At 37.1% G+C, this 19,168-nt stretch overlaps 1 protein-coding gene across 5 annotated transcripts in view; it reads right to left on the bottom strand.

Annotated features, from left to right (window-relative positions):
- The window catches only part of AKAP6 (A-kinase anchoring protein 6), a 480,213-nt gene that overhangs the window by 74,545 nt on the left and 386,500 nt on the right, over positions 1-19,168 (bottom strand). For all 5 annotated transcript variants that reach the window (XM_045841111.1, XM_045841112.1, XM_045841110.1 and 2 more), the window contains exons 10-11: positions 11,100-11,246; positions 7,862-8,086 (exon numbers count right to left, since the gene is read on the bottom strand). In XM_045841111.1, the coding sequence (XP_045697067.1) occupies positions 7,862-8,086; positions 11,100-11,246 (372 nt within the window). The remainder of the gene's footprint in view (positions 1-7,861; positions 8,087-11,099; positions 11,247-19,168) is intronic.

Genomic DNA, 19,168 nt, shown 5'->3' with positions numbered 1-19,168 from the left:
AGTAGTAAAGCTACAGAAGATGACTGACAATTCAATATGACTACAACTCAATTTGAAGGTCTAATTTTGTGTGTGTGTGCATGTGTGTACTAATCTGGGATAAATGTGAGGAAGATACAAAAGAAGCATTTACGATAGAAGGTGAGGTAACAGAAAGTGAGGAAGAAAATGGACTCCGTTTTCCACTTTGCTTAAAAGCTGCAAAGAAGCCTAATGTGGAGACCTCCCGTTTGCTAATCTGAGACCTGGTTTTCTGCAACCCCCTTTCTAGAGGTAAAAAGGCAAATTTGGGAAGTGTGCGACTAACTTCTTTTATTCCGTCTTGAGAGGAAAACAACTCTCTCCTTGTTTTACCTAGATGATAATAGGTCAATTTTCCAAGTAATAGATAATCCAGCTCCTATAGGTTATACAGCTCACCTAAAAAAACTGAAACCCCCATGCATGGATTTTTATCTATTTACTATTTATCTATTTACTTTATCCATTTACCCTGCTGCATTAAAAATAAATGCTTAAAGAGAAGAGGTTTATGCTAGAGTGATTATAATGTTAATGGCTACAATATATAGAGTTCTTACTAGGCAGGCTCCATTTTAAGCGGCTTTCATATACATCTAACACTCATATTCACTCTCTAAGGTAAGTGCTATAATTATCTCTGTTTTTAGAATGAGAAACCTGAAGTGTTAAGGAAATCATGGATTATAATAGGTGGAGCCAGGACAAACCCAAGCATCTTGAACCCACACGCTTACCCCTCTACACAACAGTGAATCGGACTCACTACTTTAATCCTACACTAACCTAAGTGGAAAACATGAAGATACCTTTGCAATTATGTTGTCCCATATTCTTCCTAACTTGAGCTTATAAACAGTGAAAACAACATTTAAGTAGTGTTAACAAATCAGTTAAGAATAGAAACCTCATGACATAGGTTTCAGAGCCTAAGTGCAGCTCTGCCTGGTTTTCTAGGCAGGATGGTGAGAGTGTCCCCATGTCCTTCCAGACCCTCCCTGGAGTACAAACTTCCACGAGTCTGGTTCACCTGCTGACAGTAATACAAATAACTCGTGGGAAGTACATTTTTGCATCCTCAGCTCAGGGCAGAACCCCTCACTTAATAGGGATTGTTCAGCATCATCTTCTAGTAAAAGGTGTTCTCAGAAAGAATGAAGCCTTTGTTCAATTTTCTTTTACTTTAGAAGGCTGTACTGGGAGTGCCTATAAAAATTTCCCAGGGATCTTCCCACCCCTCCCACCTCCACTCCCCACCCCTGCAGATGGTAGTGTGAATAACATTTATTTAACTCTATCTTTGAATTTCAACCTTAACCCAGCCAATTATTTTTACAAGGCAGTTCTGGATTGTATCCAGTTACTTAAATTACTTCCAAAGAAGTGTTAGGTGATGGGTTTTTTATATATGGTATGGAAAAATAACTGATAAAAGCTGAATTCAGTATTGCCTTTTGATAAACATACATGTTTCACATAATAGTGTTTTTCTTAAATTATCTGAGACATATAGAAAGGATTAAATCCTGTCTGATGTCTGTTGACTCTGAAAGCATTTTGCATGCTTTTGTCTTGGCCATGTCGACTTCCTGTCGCTCTTTGCTGCGGCTTTGCCAACAGCACCAGCAAAAAGGCCGCTGCAGCTCGGGGACACAGCAGCAGGCACAGCCTGGGCCTGCAGAGACCATAGCCCCTTTCTCACAGCTCAAAACTTCCCAGATACTTTCTTCTGTCTTTCAACCTAATCTTCTTAAAAATGTGTGTCTTGGGGGACACAGGAAATGTGTTTATTTTCAGTGCCATTTGAGATTAGTTATAGTGGTCACTCTCTCCAAATGTCTTGACTAGATTGGTCCTGTTTTTGTTTCTGGAAATTACACATTTATAAAATATTTCTTAAAAACACCTGAATTGCGTTTAACTCTTTTATTTATCTCTTTCTCTTGTAAAAGTATATTAGTGATGTTCCTTTGCAGAATGATTAGTAATGTTCCACGTTTCATAGTTATTTTGAAATCATGTTAAAGACCCTACTCTAAAATTTTTAATTTCCAAGATTTTAAACATTGACTTGCTAACTTCCTCCAGCTGTAGAGAATTCAGAAATGAGATGAGGAGCCATAGAGTACACTACCAGTTACAGCAGCAGCTCTTACCTGGGGGGGATATGGTCCACGACCCCCCCGTGGATACCTGAAACCATGGATAGTCTTGAACCCTATATAAACTATGTGTTTTCCTATACATACCTGTGATAAAGTTTAATTTATACATTAGGCACAAAAGAGAGTAACAACAACTAATAATAAAATAGAACAATTATAATAATATATTGTAATAAAAGTTATAGGAATGTGATCTATCTCTCAAAATATCTTATTGTACTATACTCACTTTTTTACTTCAAGTGTTTCCCTTTGGAATATCCACTCCTCTTTCACTTTGAGGCTTTTATTAAGTAAAATATGAGCTACAAGCACTGCGATACCATGACAATTGATCTGATAACACAGACATCTACTCAATGATTATTGGGCTGGTAGCTTATGGAGTGTGGGTACACTGGGCACAGGGATGATTCACATCCTGGGCAGGACAGAGAGCGATGGCACAAGATTTCCTCAGGATCCTCAAAACAGTGCGCAATTTGAAACTTCTGAATTGTTTAAAACTTACAAATTCCCCATTAGATAGCTTTGGTGAGTAACCAGAACTGCAGAAAGCAAAACCGTGGATGAGGGAGAACTGCTGTAATGTGTTTGATCTTTTCAGAAACAGATCTTTGACCTGGGGACTGACTACTGAGCCTACAAAGTGTTGCAGACTCTGGAACAGACTTTCTAGGTCTACGCGCTCAGTCACTAACTGAATGACCTTGAGTAACTTACTTCAGTTTTCCCCGCCTCAGTTTTCTTGTCTTTAGGCCTGCCTCAGGATATGATGAGGATTAAGTAAGCAAATACAGGTAAATCATTTTGAAACTGTGACTTATGTCTTGGGAGCACTCTATAAGTACTAGTTTTCATTGTTAAATGCATTGAAAGAACATTCTGTTCCTCCTAATGCAATTCTAGAATAACTTCCTTTCCTTAAAGGCAATGCAGACAGCAACCGTCCTCATGTTTATCATGTTTATGTAACTTAGAGCAGGGGCAGAAAACTAAGGCCTGTGGACCAAGTCCTGCCCACTGCTTGCTTTTGTAAATAGCATTGTAAATCAGTTTTATTAAACAGACTGTATTTGTTTACTTACATATTGTCTATAGCTGCTTGTGCACTACAACAGCAGAGTTGAGTAACTGCAACAGAGTTTGTATTCTCTGGCCTTTTACAAACTATATTTGCTAATGCTTGATTTAGAGTAAAATGAGGTTTTAGTGTTTACTTTTGGAGGCTCAGTGAATGCCAGGGTGGGAGAACACTGGAATTTGAAATGGAAGACCATTGCTTCCGCGCTGTCTCTGCTGCTGGTTTCTCTGTGGATTCAAACTAGTCCCATTAACTTCCTACATCTCAAGTTCTCCATTTATAAAAATAAATAAAAATACACATAAGAAGGTGCTCATAATTTTCAACTTACATAATTAGTGTAAGGTTTAAGTATAACAACATGCATAAATGTTCCTGGTCAAATTTAAATTGCTGAGCAAATCTGGGGCATCAGCCACTGACAAGGTTATCAAACCTGCCCCACTCATTCACCTTCCTGATGACAAGGCTTCTCGGAAGGTCTAGCCTTGTTCTTCCCTGACTGGTCTGGGCCCAGTCCAGTGCTTCCACTTCCCTTAGCTGGTAATGGATAAGTTCTTCCAATTTGAGTCTTTAAACTAATGAATTTGGTTATGGGATACAAGGAACATATGATTAAGTAATTATTTTATTTTCTCTCTAAATGGCCATCATTAAAAAGTAGTGCTTTCCAGCCAATGGCACCAAAGCCGCACACACAGCTCTAAGACGGCCTTTGCCAGCTCCTCATTAAATCTCCCATGTGCCCTCCCCGTTTTGCTGTCATGCTGTGTTCTCTCCTTGACAATTTTGCATTTTTGCCCTAAGGCTCCTAGGTTCACACCTTCATATCTCTCCTTGTGCTTGGCTTGACTTTCTCTCTTAGGTAGACCTTTGCCTTGTGTCTAATTCCACACTTATCCCACTTACTGCCTTAAAGGGAAAGAATGCATTCCACAATTGCTTTTCCTCTTTTTTTGAAAGCTTAAGGTTCAGATCCTTTCTCTCATCCCAAAGCAAGCTGAGAAGGAAACAGTTGTGTCTACAAAACAATAGGTTTTCCGTTTTATATTTAGCGCTCTTCCTCCCCACTCTCCTCGGTAGTGCACTGTGGCTTTTCTACCACAAAAGCCTAAGATATTCGAGAATGAAGAATCATAAAGCTAAATAAAACCTGTAGATAAAGCCTGTCTCCTGTGTGACCAATGACAGGAGGAAATATTTGGGAACCTTCAAGAAGAGGTGGCACATGGCAACAATTTCCACCCATAGTTCTTTAATAACTCTCCTATCTGAGAGGCTTTATCACTGGGGAAGGCAGAAGGTATCTGCTCTTTGAATTTGCAGTGAGTAAAAAGTTTTTACTCTATATATGCTTACCAATTATGATTTTGACAGGTTATAAGCATTACATTACTATTGTATTACAAGCATTTGGTTTCATTCTTCCAATGAATGTGGTAATATACAGAACACTTGGTTAATCATACACTAAGTGCTAAAGAGTAAACAGATCAGAATATTTAAAATTCTGGCTAAAGAAGACATTTATTCTAACAGGCGTGCATAAAGCTGTTTTAAAAAGAAATATGATCATGCTAGATCCATTAGATTATCTGATCAAATTCCTCAAGGTCAAATTTTAGAAGGGACTAGAGTTTCTGATCATAAAGAAAAATCATGAGAGCTCCATAATCTCAAAGAAAGTTTCAAAAGTTTCAGTTTTAAAAAGTGACACATGGCAAAGAAATTTACCCTGATATAGTACAAAAATGTTAAACAAAACACAAATATTTTCAACTCCTAAGATCTTCAACAGCTAAAGCTATTTACAATTCTTGCTAAATTGCTGACAACCATGACTGATAAAACTACCAGAAAGAAACAGTGCCATTTAGTTTGTCCCGCTATTCTTTTTGAGTCACCTGCATGGAATGACATTCAATAAATATTAATAAATATCATTTTTGCCTAGTATTTCATAGAATGGGCTTTAGAGTCAAACAGTCCTGGGTTTAAAACCTAACTCTGTCACTCATTGTAAGTGACATTGGACATATTAAACTTAACTTCCATGTGCCTCTTTCCATATCTCCAAAATCACGACCCTAACATGAATTTCAGAGGTTGCTATCCTTAAATGAGACACATATATATATTCACAATGGAATATTATACAATAGTCAAAATAAGTGAATTACAGCCATACTCGGTAACATAAGCAAGTATGGGCATCATAATATTAAATTAAAAAGGAAGTCCTGAAAATAACACAGCATGATATCTTTTAAAAAAGTTAAAACAACTGCAATGAAAATATTATTTCTTATGAAAGGAAAGCAAGTTGAATAAATACGGGGTTCAGGAACATGATTACCTTAGGGGAGAAGAGCAGAGGATTGAGTAGGACTGGAGGAACCATGAAGATGCTACCTTTTGTTTGGGCTAGGCAAGGTTCTGAATTTATTATATTACTTTTAAAATAGCTAAATAAATAAGATTGGGGTATAAGAGCAGCTAGTTTAATAAATAGTGGCATTAAAAATATAAACATGCTCTAAGGAAATATATGTCTGAAGAAAAGAAGTAAAATAGCAAAAAGCATGTGATAGTCCGCAGTACTTTGGAAACAAAAATCTATGATTATTTTCAGGCACTAAGATGCACCTGGTAAGTAATGAATTAGATGTAGTGACTATTTCCCTTGAGGCTAGAAAGTATTAGCAAATAAGTAAGACCCCCAGGGGCTAACTAATGATCTAGAAGTCTAGAGAAACTCTGTCTCTCTGTCTCTCTCTCTCTGCCTTAAACTCTTTTAAATTTATTACTAGGACCGAGTTCAAAATAATGTTGACAAACTGTGCAAAGCTAAAACATAAAGCAAATGTCCTTTGGAAGTATTAGCAAAATTACAGAAGAGCTGCTCACATTTTCATTTATAATAATAGCAAATGTGGGGGGAAGTTGTCTTCAAATATCGATATGTGATACATGTTGGTAGAAAGGTAGGTTTATTATAAGTATCTGTAATAACAAGCTTCCTGTTATTGTTTCCTATTACTATGTAAACCTCTTTGGGTTTATGTTAAGATATTTCTATCCTTTATGAATGCACCATTACAAAAGCAGAAATAATAATTTACATATGGAAACTCATAATTGTGTGAGATAGATACTAGCAGCATCCCATTTTTTAGATGAAGAAATTGAGGCACCAAAGGATTGTACAAGAAACATGACCCAGATTAGACAACTGGCTGGAGCCACTAACCAGCTCACTGAAGCTACAATGTAGATACTGTAGAGAAAAAATGCATTTCACAACATCCTGCCTACTAATAACCAGGATGCTTTAATAGGTACAAGTTTTTAAGCTCCTATAACACCGAGGGAAATATCTGAAGATTCCATCATCTCCCTGCAACAGGGATTAGGGTGAGACAAGGAGAGATGAAATAACAAATCATCTGGATATTAGATTTTAGACCGTAAAAGCCTTGGTGGGAGGCTTTCATATGACTTCCGCTTTGGTCTTGTCAGTTCAATGGCAAAAGAGGTTTTCAACCAAAATAACGTGTACATGTGAAATACAGACTCTTAATTGGCAAGTGCTCTGGTCTTACCTTTGAGGATGGTTTCTCTTGGACTATGTCAGTGAGCAAGGTGGTCCTGCCTGTCTGGCAGAGGGAAGGCCAGCCACGTGGCACTGTGGCTGCGTTCCCTGGCAGGCCGCTGGAAGATTGCGGGCAGAGGGTGTGAAATAAATAAGATCTGGTCCTGGAAGGCCTTGAGAAGAAACAGTTGCATGGTCCCAAGAGATTCTTTCCTTCTTGGTTTTCCCTTTTCTTTTTTTAAAAACCTTTCATGTCAGAAGGTTTCCTGCTTCTGAATTCACGTTCTATAACTCCAAAGCCTCAGGCTGACACCAGTCAGAGCCCAAATAACCAAGGCCTTTATGAGAGGATTCGAGCAGGACAGGCTAGCATGGTCAGTGAGAGGAAACATCTGAATTTTAAACTACTTTTGAATAGACATCGTGTAGACCATGGAAACAAACAGGGAGAAATACTTCTTCTTCAAGGACATACAGTGAACACACACAGCTGTGTTGCTAAGGTTGGCATTTGTCTATGATTGAAGATGCCTGTAATGTAGGAACCTTTTTGATTTTACTTCTTCCCTCAGTGAATAGTTGATTCTTTAATATGTAAAACTTATGTTTTCTTTGGTGAGCATTAATGGTCTTCAGTTAAATTATGTGCTTTTATCATATCAATTCATGGAAGTATTTTTAGCCACATTATTTATAGAACATTTAGGTCTGCCTTTAATTTCCCAAAGCCCTCCCTCCACAGGCACCACACACAACACACAAGCAGCACAGATTCTCCCCCCCCCCAACAATGTGTATTCGATATACTTAAGGTTCATCTTTACACACACACACACACGTTGGCATGTACGAAATGTGGACAGTGTCTATAAATTCAAGGAAACATTTAAGTGCACAGTGATACATAGATACATGGGTATAATACTTTATGTACTTGATAAATATTTCATCCCTACCATAAAGAAAGCTTTTTATCAAGTTTGATTGTTTTTTTATTACCTTAAAGTATTGCAGTTGTTTCTCAGCATTCATTGTTCCTTCCTTTTCTTGTCTCAGACAGGAATTGAAGATGAAAAGCTCCGTATCTCTCAGCCACCCTTTCAGTTCTTTGATCCTGGCCTCCAGCTGCCTTACCAGGCTTCCGCTCTCAGGGGAGAGCAGGTCACGTGGACCCGACCCACTGTGCCCTGCCATTGTGTCCTGGATCTTCTCTCCTAGGGTTTTCTAATGCAGCAAATTAAAAACAAAAACAAGAAACACCAACCAAAAATAAAAGCATAAATTAGCTTAGATACCAAAATGTATCACAATTTGGCTGGTAACAGGAACCAACTAGGAGGTGTCCAGCCACACCTGCTACCTCACAACTAACATTCAGTCCAGATTAGTTCATTGCTCCATTTACGATGTGAGTTCTTGAGCGATGCATGTTGTTCTGACTACCACTAGAGGCTTAAGAAGACCTCATTCACTTACAATTTCCTTTAACAGAAAGGAGATTTGACCCAAAAGTTCACCTTGGTCACTGATAAAAATTCATCTGAATTCTCATGATGGGAGTTTATAGTAAAAAATTCTTTGCATAAAATTTTCAGGAGATAAAAGTCTGAGTTTAATCAATATACTAAAGAGACTGAGTGAAGACTGTGCATGGAAAATTAGATTCTTCTTTGTTTTTAGTACAATTCACAAACCATAGGACAGAGGGCTGTTACAAAGGGACAACCTCCTTTGTGCTGTTGTTGATTTTACCTGACTCAGAAATTGTTCCACCCCACAGTTCTTCCCATTTTGCATTTGTGGATGCTAGACTTTCCAATATATGTGTTAAAATAAGTCCCAATCCACTATGCTAGAAGCCTTCTTAGATTAACTACAACGTCACAAAGGTGTAATCAGGGAGGGCTGTGTTGTTGTTGTGGAAAACACTCTGGAGAATCAGTAGGAGTTAATCTATAAGGATGAATTAAATCTACAAAAATAAGCTTTAAAACACAAATAAAATTAAGTCAACAAACACTCATCTGCTGTGTAGCATTCTGTAAATAGTATCTCTAGGAGATCATAACAGAAAAATAGCCTTTCTTGCCAACACCCTTATACTTTCATGGTGCAAATATTGATAATTTGAAGGCCCTCAGTGGAATCCAGATTCAGCTATTGTTTTTATGCTGTAACAAAAGTAGCAGCAGGAGGTGAAATCAATGCCCTTGGAGGGTAGGGTCACAAAAAAGAATTTATTGCCACTTTTTTGTTCTGGAACAGTTTGCAATCATAAATTCTTCATAAACAGAATACTTCAGAGAATGGTCCGTCTTCATAAATATACGACAGAGGACATCAATTTCATTTAATTCACAATTTGTGTCAGCACAGCAGATGCCAATGCCTGCCTTGATAGGGTTGTTTAATATGCAATTGAGACAGAGTAATATGCAGCACAGGGGACAAAATTTCACAGATTAAACTGTACGCACCACTGACATTTCATTCTAATGTATTTCCATTCCACACTGTTCACCTTAGATGAAAGTAATATTAAAAACCATATCCCTCTATTTTACTATTGTTAGAAGTTAAAATCCTTGTCTTTAAATTTTTTTTCATGCCAATTAAAATGTAATCATGCCAATTAAAGCAGCATGCCTGGTGGTGGTAGTGTGGCTCAGGTTCTGTTCAAATCTTTCCTCCACCCTTCTCTCTCCCTAAATCATTACAAAACTGCATACGGTATTCAAATGATACTTTTGTCAAAATGGCAACCATTTTAAAGTGTCTGACTCATAAAGGATAACTAAATATTCTGCATTTTTAATGTAATGTTGACTTAAAATTTTTGTGGAGAAAGCAATTACATGAAATACTTTAAACAATTTTCAAAAAGATTATTGTTAGTTATTTATCAAATTAGAAACAAATATAGTTCTATTTCTGTATAAACAGACTATCCCTTTATCTACCAAGCACATAGAGTTGCTGTCCTCATTTAGTAGACAACTTTTCAAATGCCATACACTGACCACACCTCTTCAGTATGAGATGAATGAAATCTATAGAATTCAGTAGATTCTGATTGAAATCACCATTTACAATGTGAAAGCCATTAATTACTATTAAAAAGTAAGGTAACAATAGGTCAGAGTAAAAACTTTTAAAGTTTTAAGTTACTTTGCACAACTGCAGAGTGTAGTGAATTCAGATGAGAAAGAGTGGATTTAAACTTGCAGTTACTTAATCACCTAGATTAAGCATGGCAGAAACTGAGAGCTGGCATCCCTCCAAGTCATCGAGGTACATGGAGAGCTTTTGATTCAAAATATTTTTGGAGTATTATTTCTTTAAAAAGTAAGAAAAGGCAGGAAATTGAAGGCATGCAAAATGAGGCTCCATAACTGACACCACCCCATACTTAGCTATTATAATTAATCATTTAAGTAATTGACAAATTTAGCTTACCCTTGATTTGAAGCGAAGGCAATTTAGGAGAGAAGTTGATGAAAAATACAGTTTAACCTCTCCCTCTCAGCTGCCTTCCAACAAAGGGACAGCGCTGTCTCCTGCTCAGTGCCATCCGGTCTCTGGGTAACAGAACCTCTATATTGCCTTTTTGCCAGATTCTTGCATCTCAGTCTTTGGCTGAGACCCAGCCCATCATTGCATGAAATGAATTACATGAAACTTTTTTTTGGCTTTTGTTAAAAGTGAGCTGGAAATTGAGGCACAAAACAGAGTATTGTGCAATTCCGATTTGGGTCAAATTTGCATCTTTGTTTTGGTGGCTTACTATAACTTAAAAGCTGTAGTGACGACTGCACTTCCCGTCTGAAGGGTGCAGTAAACAGTTAAACAGGGGCTGCCTCCACCATGTACCTTGCGAATGAATTCTATTAACATTCATTCAAGCATGACAGTCAGTGTATATCAGATATACTGTATTATAGTTGACTTGGTGCATGCCCATAATACATGGCATATTTTACTTACTTTTTTTATGTATTAAAGAACCAAAATTATTAAAATCTGAGAAGAGACAAGCTGAGAGTAAAAAAAAATCAACAGAAAAGGAAAAGCAGTGTTTTTTTTCCCCAAAAATAGCATGAATAGCTTGTTTGAAATGTAGGTAGTGAATTGAAAGAGAGAGATATTTGTGCCTCAAATTAGAAATCAGACAGATAGAGTACTTCACTACACAAAAAATGTACACATAACCTACAAACAGTAATAAAAATGCAAATACCCCAAGCAGTTCCCATTTTTCATTAATTGAATCCACTTTTTCAAGGAGATCATTTGGTAGTAAAACGCCACCTTTCTTCAAAGCTTCAACCTTACTAAGCAGCTCTGTCTTTTTCAGGTCCCTGATGGACATTTCCACACTGTATCGCTAAAACAAGAAGAGAGAAAGATATATCATTAGGGAGAGAGATGTTCTTTAAAAAATCATTAAGCACAGCATTAGTGATGCTCATGGATGTTAACAGATTTGTTTCCAATAATATTTATGAGGAGACTAAACTTAAGTTACTTGAGTAGTGGAGGAAAATTCCAAAAGTAGTTTTAAAACTGTGTGTGTGTGTGTGTGTGTGTGTGTGTGTGTCACATATACACAAACATCCAAGGTATTCCATCTAGTTAATTTAGATTGAAGTCCTTTTAAACTAAAGTTCACACGCAGATTTGATCTTTTAATTTAAAATATTCCAAACAGGTCCTGGCTGGTGTGGCTCAGCTCTTTGGGTATAGACCCACAAAGCAAAAGGTCACTGGTTCATTCCTGGTCTGCCTGCGTCCATGCCTGGGTGGCGAATTCTGTCCCCATTTGGGGTGCGTGTGAGAGGCCACCAATTGATGTTTCTCTCTCACATTGATGTTTCTCTCCCTGTCTTTCTCCCTCCCTCCCCCCTCTCTAGAAATAAATAAATAAATAAAATCTAAAAGAAAGAAACCCAAATAAAAAAAGATACTTGCTCTAAAGGGAGTTAATATTACAGTTAATTTTGGGAAACATTCGGCTCCAGAGTGCTGTCCACCTCTCTTCTCTGTTCCACAGAGGCCCAGTCTCAGAGCGGTACAGATAAAATGATCCCTAAAGACTAACTTCCTCCTTATCCTATAAGTTCTCTGAATTCTCAGTTTTGTTTTGTTTTTTCATTTTTCTTTCACTTAAAAACTCTAGGTGGGCTTGGAGAAGAGGTACATATAGAGAGGAAAAAGAAAACCAGTATTTTAACAATGGTTACAAATCCTCCGGACAAGATAGAGGCATAGGTAAACATGCTTCACCTCCTCACACAAGCACAGAAAGAATTACAACTAGACCTCAAATCAATAACACTCAGGACCATCAGAAAATTGAGCTGTATGAAAGTCCAACAACTAAGGATTTGAAGAAGATACATTCATCCAGATGGGAAAGAGGGATGAAGATGCAGAGATGAGCAGAGAGGCATGGAGATGAGCAGAGACGTGCAGAGACACAGTGTGGCACAGAGAGGTGGCAGCAGCGGATTGGGTGGTTCCACATTCACATGTGGTAGATCAAAATCAGGAGGGATACCTTGGGGGCAAGCAATCCCAGCTCCAGGCTAGACCATTCAGCCCAGGATTCCAGCACCAGCAGGATAAATCCCCATAAACTCCAGCTATAAAAAACACTGGGAGTTGGGCAGTGGAAGAAGCTGCTGATTTTCAGGAAACTCTGCTTAAAGGGCCTGCATGGACTTAAAGCATACACAGACCCACCCCCTCTGGGATTCAGCACCAGAGCAACAGCTGGAAGGGTGCCAGTTGCACAGGGTGAGTACAGGGCAAACCTCTAGAAGCCAAGCAGCAGCACTGTCTCCTCTCCAAGTCCTCCCCCCACATGGAGCCACAAAGCAGTGAGGTGGGTTGCTGCACCCTGGCAACTACCTAAGACTCCACACCACAGAATTTACAGGTATCTTTTCTACAACAGGCCACATTACTAAGACAGGGAGTCAAAGCAGCTCTACCTAATACACAGAATCAAACACAGGGAGGCTGCCAAATTGAGGAGATAAACAAATATGACCCAAGTGAAAAAACAGAACAAAACCCCAGAAAAAGAACAAAACCCCAGAAAAAGAACAAAACAAAATGGAGATACCCAACCTATCAAATACAGAGTTCAAAACACTAGTGATCAGGATGCTCAAAGAACTCATTGAATACGGCAACAAAATAAAAAAAGACCCCCCAAAAATGAAGGTTATACTAAGTGAAATAAAGAAAAATCTACAGGGAACCACAGTGGAGGGGGATGAAGCCAGGATTCAAATCAACAATTTGGAACATAAGGAAGAAATAGAAATTCAACCAGAACAGCAAGAAGAAAAAAGAATTTTAAAAAATGAAGATAGTATAAGGGACATCACCAAATATACCAACATCTGAATTATAGAGGTGACAGAAGGAGAAGAGGAAGAGCAAGAAATTGAAAACTTATCTGAAAAAATAATAAAAGAAAACTTTCCTAATTTGTTGAAGGAAATAGACAAACAAGTCCAAGAGTCCCAAACAAGTTGGACCCAAAGAGGAACACACCAAGACACATCATAATTAAAATGCCAAAGGTTAAAGATAAAGAGAGAATCTTAAAAGCAGCAAGAGAAAAGCAGAAGTTACCTACAGGGGAGTTCTCATAAGACTGTCAGCTGATTTCTTAAAAAAAAAAACTTTGCAGGCAAGAAGGGACTGGCAATACGTATTCAAAGTGATGAAAAGCAAGGGCTTACAACCCAGATTACTCTATCCAGCAAAGCTATCATTTAGAATGGAAGGGCAGACAAAGTGCTTCCTAGACCAGGTAAAGCTGAAGGAGTTCATCACCACAAAGCCATTATTACATGAAATATTAAAGTGACTTATTTAAGAAAAATAAGATCAAAACAATGAACATTAAAATGGCAACAAATTCACAACTGTCAACAACTGGATCTAAAAAACAAATTAAGCCAACAACCAGAATAGGAACAAAATCACAGAAATGGAGATCATTTGGAGGGCTATCAGCTGGGAGGCAGAAGGGGAAGAATGGGAGAAAAGGTACAGGGATTAAGAAATATAATTAGTAGGTACAATACAGACAGGGGGCTGTTGAGAACAGTATAGGAAATGGATAAACCATTATTTATGTTGGATAAACTTATACTCATGACCCATGGACATGAACTAAGTGGGGTGGATTGCTAAGGGGAAGGAGGTTACCAGGTGGATGGGGGCAAAGGGGGAAAAATTGGGATAACTGTAATAGCATAATCAATAAAATATATTTTAAAAAGGATAATAAAAGCTAAAATAAGAATGGTGATAAATCTATGTTTCCTTATTGAATACCATAATATGGTCTCAAATGTCACAGTTGACTACAGAACCCACTCCCCCAACATGCATTGTATTGCAACATACTACCAAATGAGTTTCTCCTAAAAGATAGTGCTACAGATAATGTAGGTGCTACTTAATATGACAGTTACTATGGTGATTCTCTTCAAACAACTATTTGGATAACTTCATAGCTAGCAAATCCTATATTATGAACATCTATAAATGACTGCAGCTATAATTGTAAAATGTACACATAAAAACATCTGTAAGAAGAAAAACTAGATTCTGGTTAAAATATGAAACATATTTTGCAATTTTAGCACATTTCTAAAATATAATAAAACATCTATATGAGGAAAACTAGGTTCTGGTTAAAATATGAAACATATTTTGCAATTTTAGCACATTTCCAAAGTATAACGGTAATCCCAAAATTTCTTTCACCCAGGCATGAAAGTTAGGTCACTGAGGTCCTTGACAATATCGCTTCAATTCATTGTTCTGAGCAAAAATGAGCACTTTATCAGATCTAGTAAGAGAAGCTTTCGTCTGAGCAAAGTAGCATGTCAGCACATTCAAAACATGCCCAAGCACTTGGGTGATTTTATTTATCTTAAAAACATGATATTATATAAGATCCCAAATTAAATACAATTGGAAACAGCTTAAAGAAAAAGAAGGTGTGAAATTCCTGTTTCTTGTACCTGAATATTTGCATAGTTTTAGTTTATTTAATCCTTCATTTGCACATTATGTACTAAACATGCACATTAGGTACTAGGTAAACTTCTCCAAACGTTAGTCATTTGTGGATCACAGAACAAAATACTTTAAATAAGGTGATTTAAAGCATTTCATAGTATTAATGAATGCTGATCAGGGTGTCAGAGTGCCCAAAATTGCATGAAACGCATAATGAAAAAAATTAAGAGTTGTTTTAGAGCTCTTTCAGAATTTGACTTGTGATACATGGAAAATTCTGACTGTGCTTTCTCATGGCAGACGATTTACAGGACCATGTTACTCCAACACTTAGAAAACACAACGTCCACACGAGAATTCTGGACCGAACATTTAACAAGCATTCTAGAAACCTACATGGTGTTTTATTTGTCAGTGATGATTGAAAAAGAGAGAGAGATCTGCTTTAGTAATCAGAGACCCATCGAAAGATGGTATTGCTGACAAAGATTTACATAATTAACTTGATAAGTCTTCTTTCACATAATATTGGGGGAACCAGCATTTCAGGCAGGCGGAAGAATCTTATTCAAATCTTAAGCCCACACCATGTGCAGTAACTGACAGAGGGCGTCCTCTGGCTGTGCCACCTGGGAGCAGCCTGGACAGTTATCACTTCCACCTATGACAAGCGTTCCCACTGTTCACCCCAACTTTGAATGGTTCCTACACAGCAGATCAATCCAGAAAGATAACAGTTTAGATTAACACGATAGTCTTGTAATAATAAACATGACAGCCTCATAATAATAAAAATATAAAAAGCAATTAATTTCATTTTAGACATAAAATAATTTTCTCTGTGAAATGTGGTACACTAAGTAGTCACTGCAACAGCTATTATAAAAGGTTATTACATTAAAAAACTTGTCTTGTGTATGCTCTCTGTCTCTGTCGCCATGTAACCTACTATATAAACAGGCTGATGAAAGATGTGATTGATGGACAATGCCTTCAAACTGTAACAGCTAGGAGAACCCAGCTAACAGTTAGATGTATCGGTACATGTGTATAAAAGGTATTACCAGAATGTCATGTAACTTAAGGTAAAAATATTTCATATTTGAAGCACTCTGAAAGTTGAATCAGATATGGTTTAGGGCCTTATGCTGTATATGAAATAATGCCAGAAGGGTTACATTTTTGCTGATGCTAATATGGTTTTGCTCTTCTCTCTTTTCAGAAGTATTAGACAGGGACAATCAACTGCCTGCTCTCTCAGTCCCTGGTCAAACCACCAGGTAGGGCTACTTCATCCTGTGTGATCAAATAATTTCATCTTCATATTAATGTCACCCCCAGCAGGAAGTGAGCAGAGGCTGCCCCACTGTGTCCTGTCATCTGGGGACATTACACAGACGACTCTTCAATAGCCAAAAATGAGAGCAGGAAAGTTAAAGTCAGATGGCTTTTTTCAGTGCTAAGGTAAATAAGCATCCAGTATTTAATTTCCACACAGCACTTGCAGTGGACTTCTCTGTCTAGTCAAAAAAAAATATACTCTATTGAAAGGGCATATTTGCATTATTAAGTATATTTGCTTGGCCAATTCAATTTTGACTAATGAAGCCTAATAGATATGTGAATGATCTAAATTAAAGACATAGGCCCCTCCAATTCTAAATGTCACTTCTGTGTGTATATAGAATATATAGAGAAAACTTTAAAAACAGCAAAAAATAACCACAAACACTACCCTACTATTTTAACTAAGTATTAAAGAAGTTTTTAGAAAATTCTTATTCAGTGCTTACTTTTTAAAAGCACAAATGCCAAAATTGAATTATAAAACAAAGCAGCAAAAACAGGAATTTCTGAAGTAAATATAATTAGAAATGCATGAAGACTTGATTGAGATAACTTTTTTGACAGTTATGCTAAAGGCTTTTTTCCCTCTTAAAACCTTTTTCTTTCTTTCTTTCTTCTTCTTCTTCTTTTTTTTTTTTTTTGTTAAAAATCACACCGAAAATTCTGCCCAAATGGAGACTGGAACAATGCCTTGAAACAGTGTTAATTGTCACCATGGAAACCAGAAGAATAAGCCATTTTGAAACTGGTATAGAAGGCACACATTGAGCAACTCGAGCATTTCTCTGCCTCCCTCAATGTTAAAGAACAAGATGCCTTGTCACTGTGAGGTCAGAGAAAGAAAGCATCATGAAAGGGTTATAGATGCTCACTGCCTAGTAAATAAAAAATAAAATAAAGAATAAACTATGTACAGCTAATGCTGTAAGACTCTACCCAGTGAATCTCTTTGAAATAGAAAGATCATCAAAAGACGGCCAGGATTGGGGGATAGATTCCACCTAAGCAAAACTTCAGGGCTATATTATGTGAACCTTGCCCCCAAAGCTCCCTGGGAATTCTGCTGTTGTAATAAAACTTCAGAAGAGGAAAGAAAAAAGGCAGCATGATGGAATTCAAAATAATGCTCTAAAAGCACACAGAGAGATTAAGACATCCATTGTAAGACTTTTGTATGGTGCTTCTGTTGGTTATGCTGAAAAGAGACCAGACATTGCTGAGTGGAGAGTGAAGTTTTGGCTATGAGAAACACGAGAGTTAAACCAAAGAATTTTCTCCATTATTAGAATAAGGCTGTCAGATTCTGCATCTTCAGGATTTGAGTATTTACATCTTATACTATATTTTAACTGTGCTTTATATGACTTTATATCAGGAAGAGTTAAAGCAGGGAAAATAATCTAGTTATTAGAATGACGGATATAATAATAAAGATATTTTAATATCTTCCCCACTACAAAGTAATACCACAAACACCGATATACTCAGCATAATCCACTTTCCCATAAAAACACAACAGATAGATGATAGGCAAACAGAGAGAGAAAATACACTGAGAGAATAAAATGCATTTGATCTATCAAAAAGAAAGCATATGCTAAAAACATACCAGAACACCAAACTCCTGGTAAAATCATGTGTGAAAACAGTCATTTTTGCACAAAAATCTGTCTATGACTCTGATACTGTGTGTTCTAGCTAGTGTTTGCCCTCCTCATGTGAGGCTTCATGGTGGCCCCTCAGCAAGTCCATGCCTAATGCCATTCAGTGGTGAACAAAAGGTCTTTTTATACAAAAGTCCAGGATCCACAGCTCAGCTGTACATGCCGAGTGCAGGGATCTGCCAGAGGCCAGGGTCGCCTTTACAGCAGTTCTTGTGCTGCCTCCTTTTCAGCACACCAGTGCCCAGCATTTTACAATGCGGGTGATATTTCACATGGAGCCAATATCACCAACACTTTGGGAAGGTGTCCAGGACTGAAGAAGAGGGTTCAAGCCCAAGACAAATAATAGTCGTTATTTCTTGCAGACTCCTTGTGTTTTACCATTAGCAATTTATGGGGAATAATTGCACAGAGAAATTATAAAGACTCCTACAATTGTCCTTGTAAATTAATAATAGGTTTCTTGATTGGGATAAATTTGCTGCTGAGCCTTTGGAAAAATTAAAAAGTGCAATGTCATTTAAAATTGCCAGAACTCGCACAGCAAATTACATCCGAGGTTAAGAATTGAGTTTTCCCCCCTCTTCTAGCTTATTCCATTTGCATGATCTCGAAATCACATTACATTGGCCATGTATTGTTAATTGGACATAGATTGCATTATCTTTAATATAAATCAAACTACAAATATTAAAATGAATTGCAAATTCCCTAATAGAAGATCATAAAACAATCTTTCTAAAAGTATCTCCCATTAATAATTTAATTCCAATTATATCACTCAGAAAACTTAAGTAGAAAACCTAGCAACTTATTTCTCCATCATTTCTTTTACATAACAAATACCTAAGCCTTTTAAAATAAATACCCAACACAGAAGTCACTGTTATAAAGCAAAAACAAAAACACCACTAATTGCAAACTTTTCATGCCAATTTTACGTAAAATACTGCATAAGAGACAGCTTGGTGAAGCTTTCCTGCCTCATCCCTTCTCTACCCAAGTCAAGGGCAAGGAAAAGTCTCCTACAGAAAAGATTTACTAAGCTTAAGAACGATTGTAATGATACTCTTTAAAATTATAAAACTGATTATTATTCTTCTATTTATTTTTTAAAAGGCTCTATAGCCCCTTACATTTTTCTATAAATTTCATATCTTCCTGAAGCCTTTGCATGGTCTTTAATGAGTTTATATTAAATATTTAATACTGTTTAGAGCATACCCACTACTACCAAAAACAGTTA

Source organism: Phyllostomus hastatus, unplaced genomic scaffold (genome assembly GCF_019186645.2).
Source record: "Phyllostomus hastatus isolate PE091 unplaced genomic scaffold, TTU_PhHast_1.1 phas_contig_348, whole genome shotgun sequence".
NCBI lineage: Eukaryota > Metazoa > Chordata > Mammalia > Chiroptera > Phyllostomidae > Phyllostomus > Phyllostomus hastatus.
Note: the sequence above shows the minus strand (reverse complement) of the source record. Positions and strands in the feature narration are given on the sequence as shown.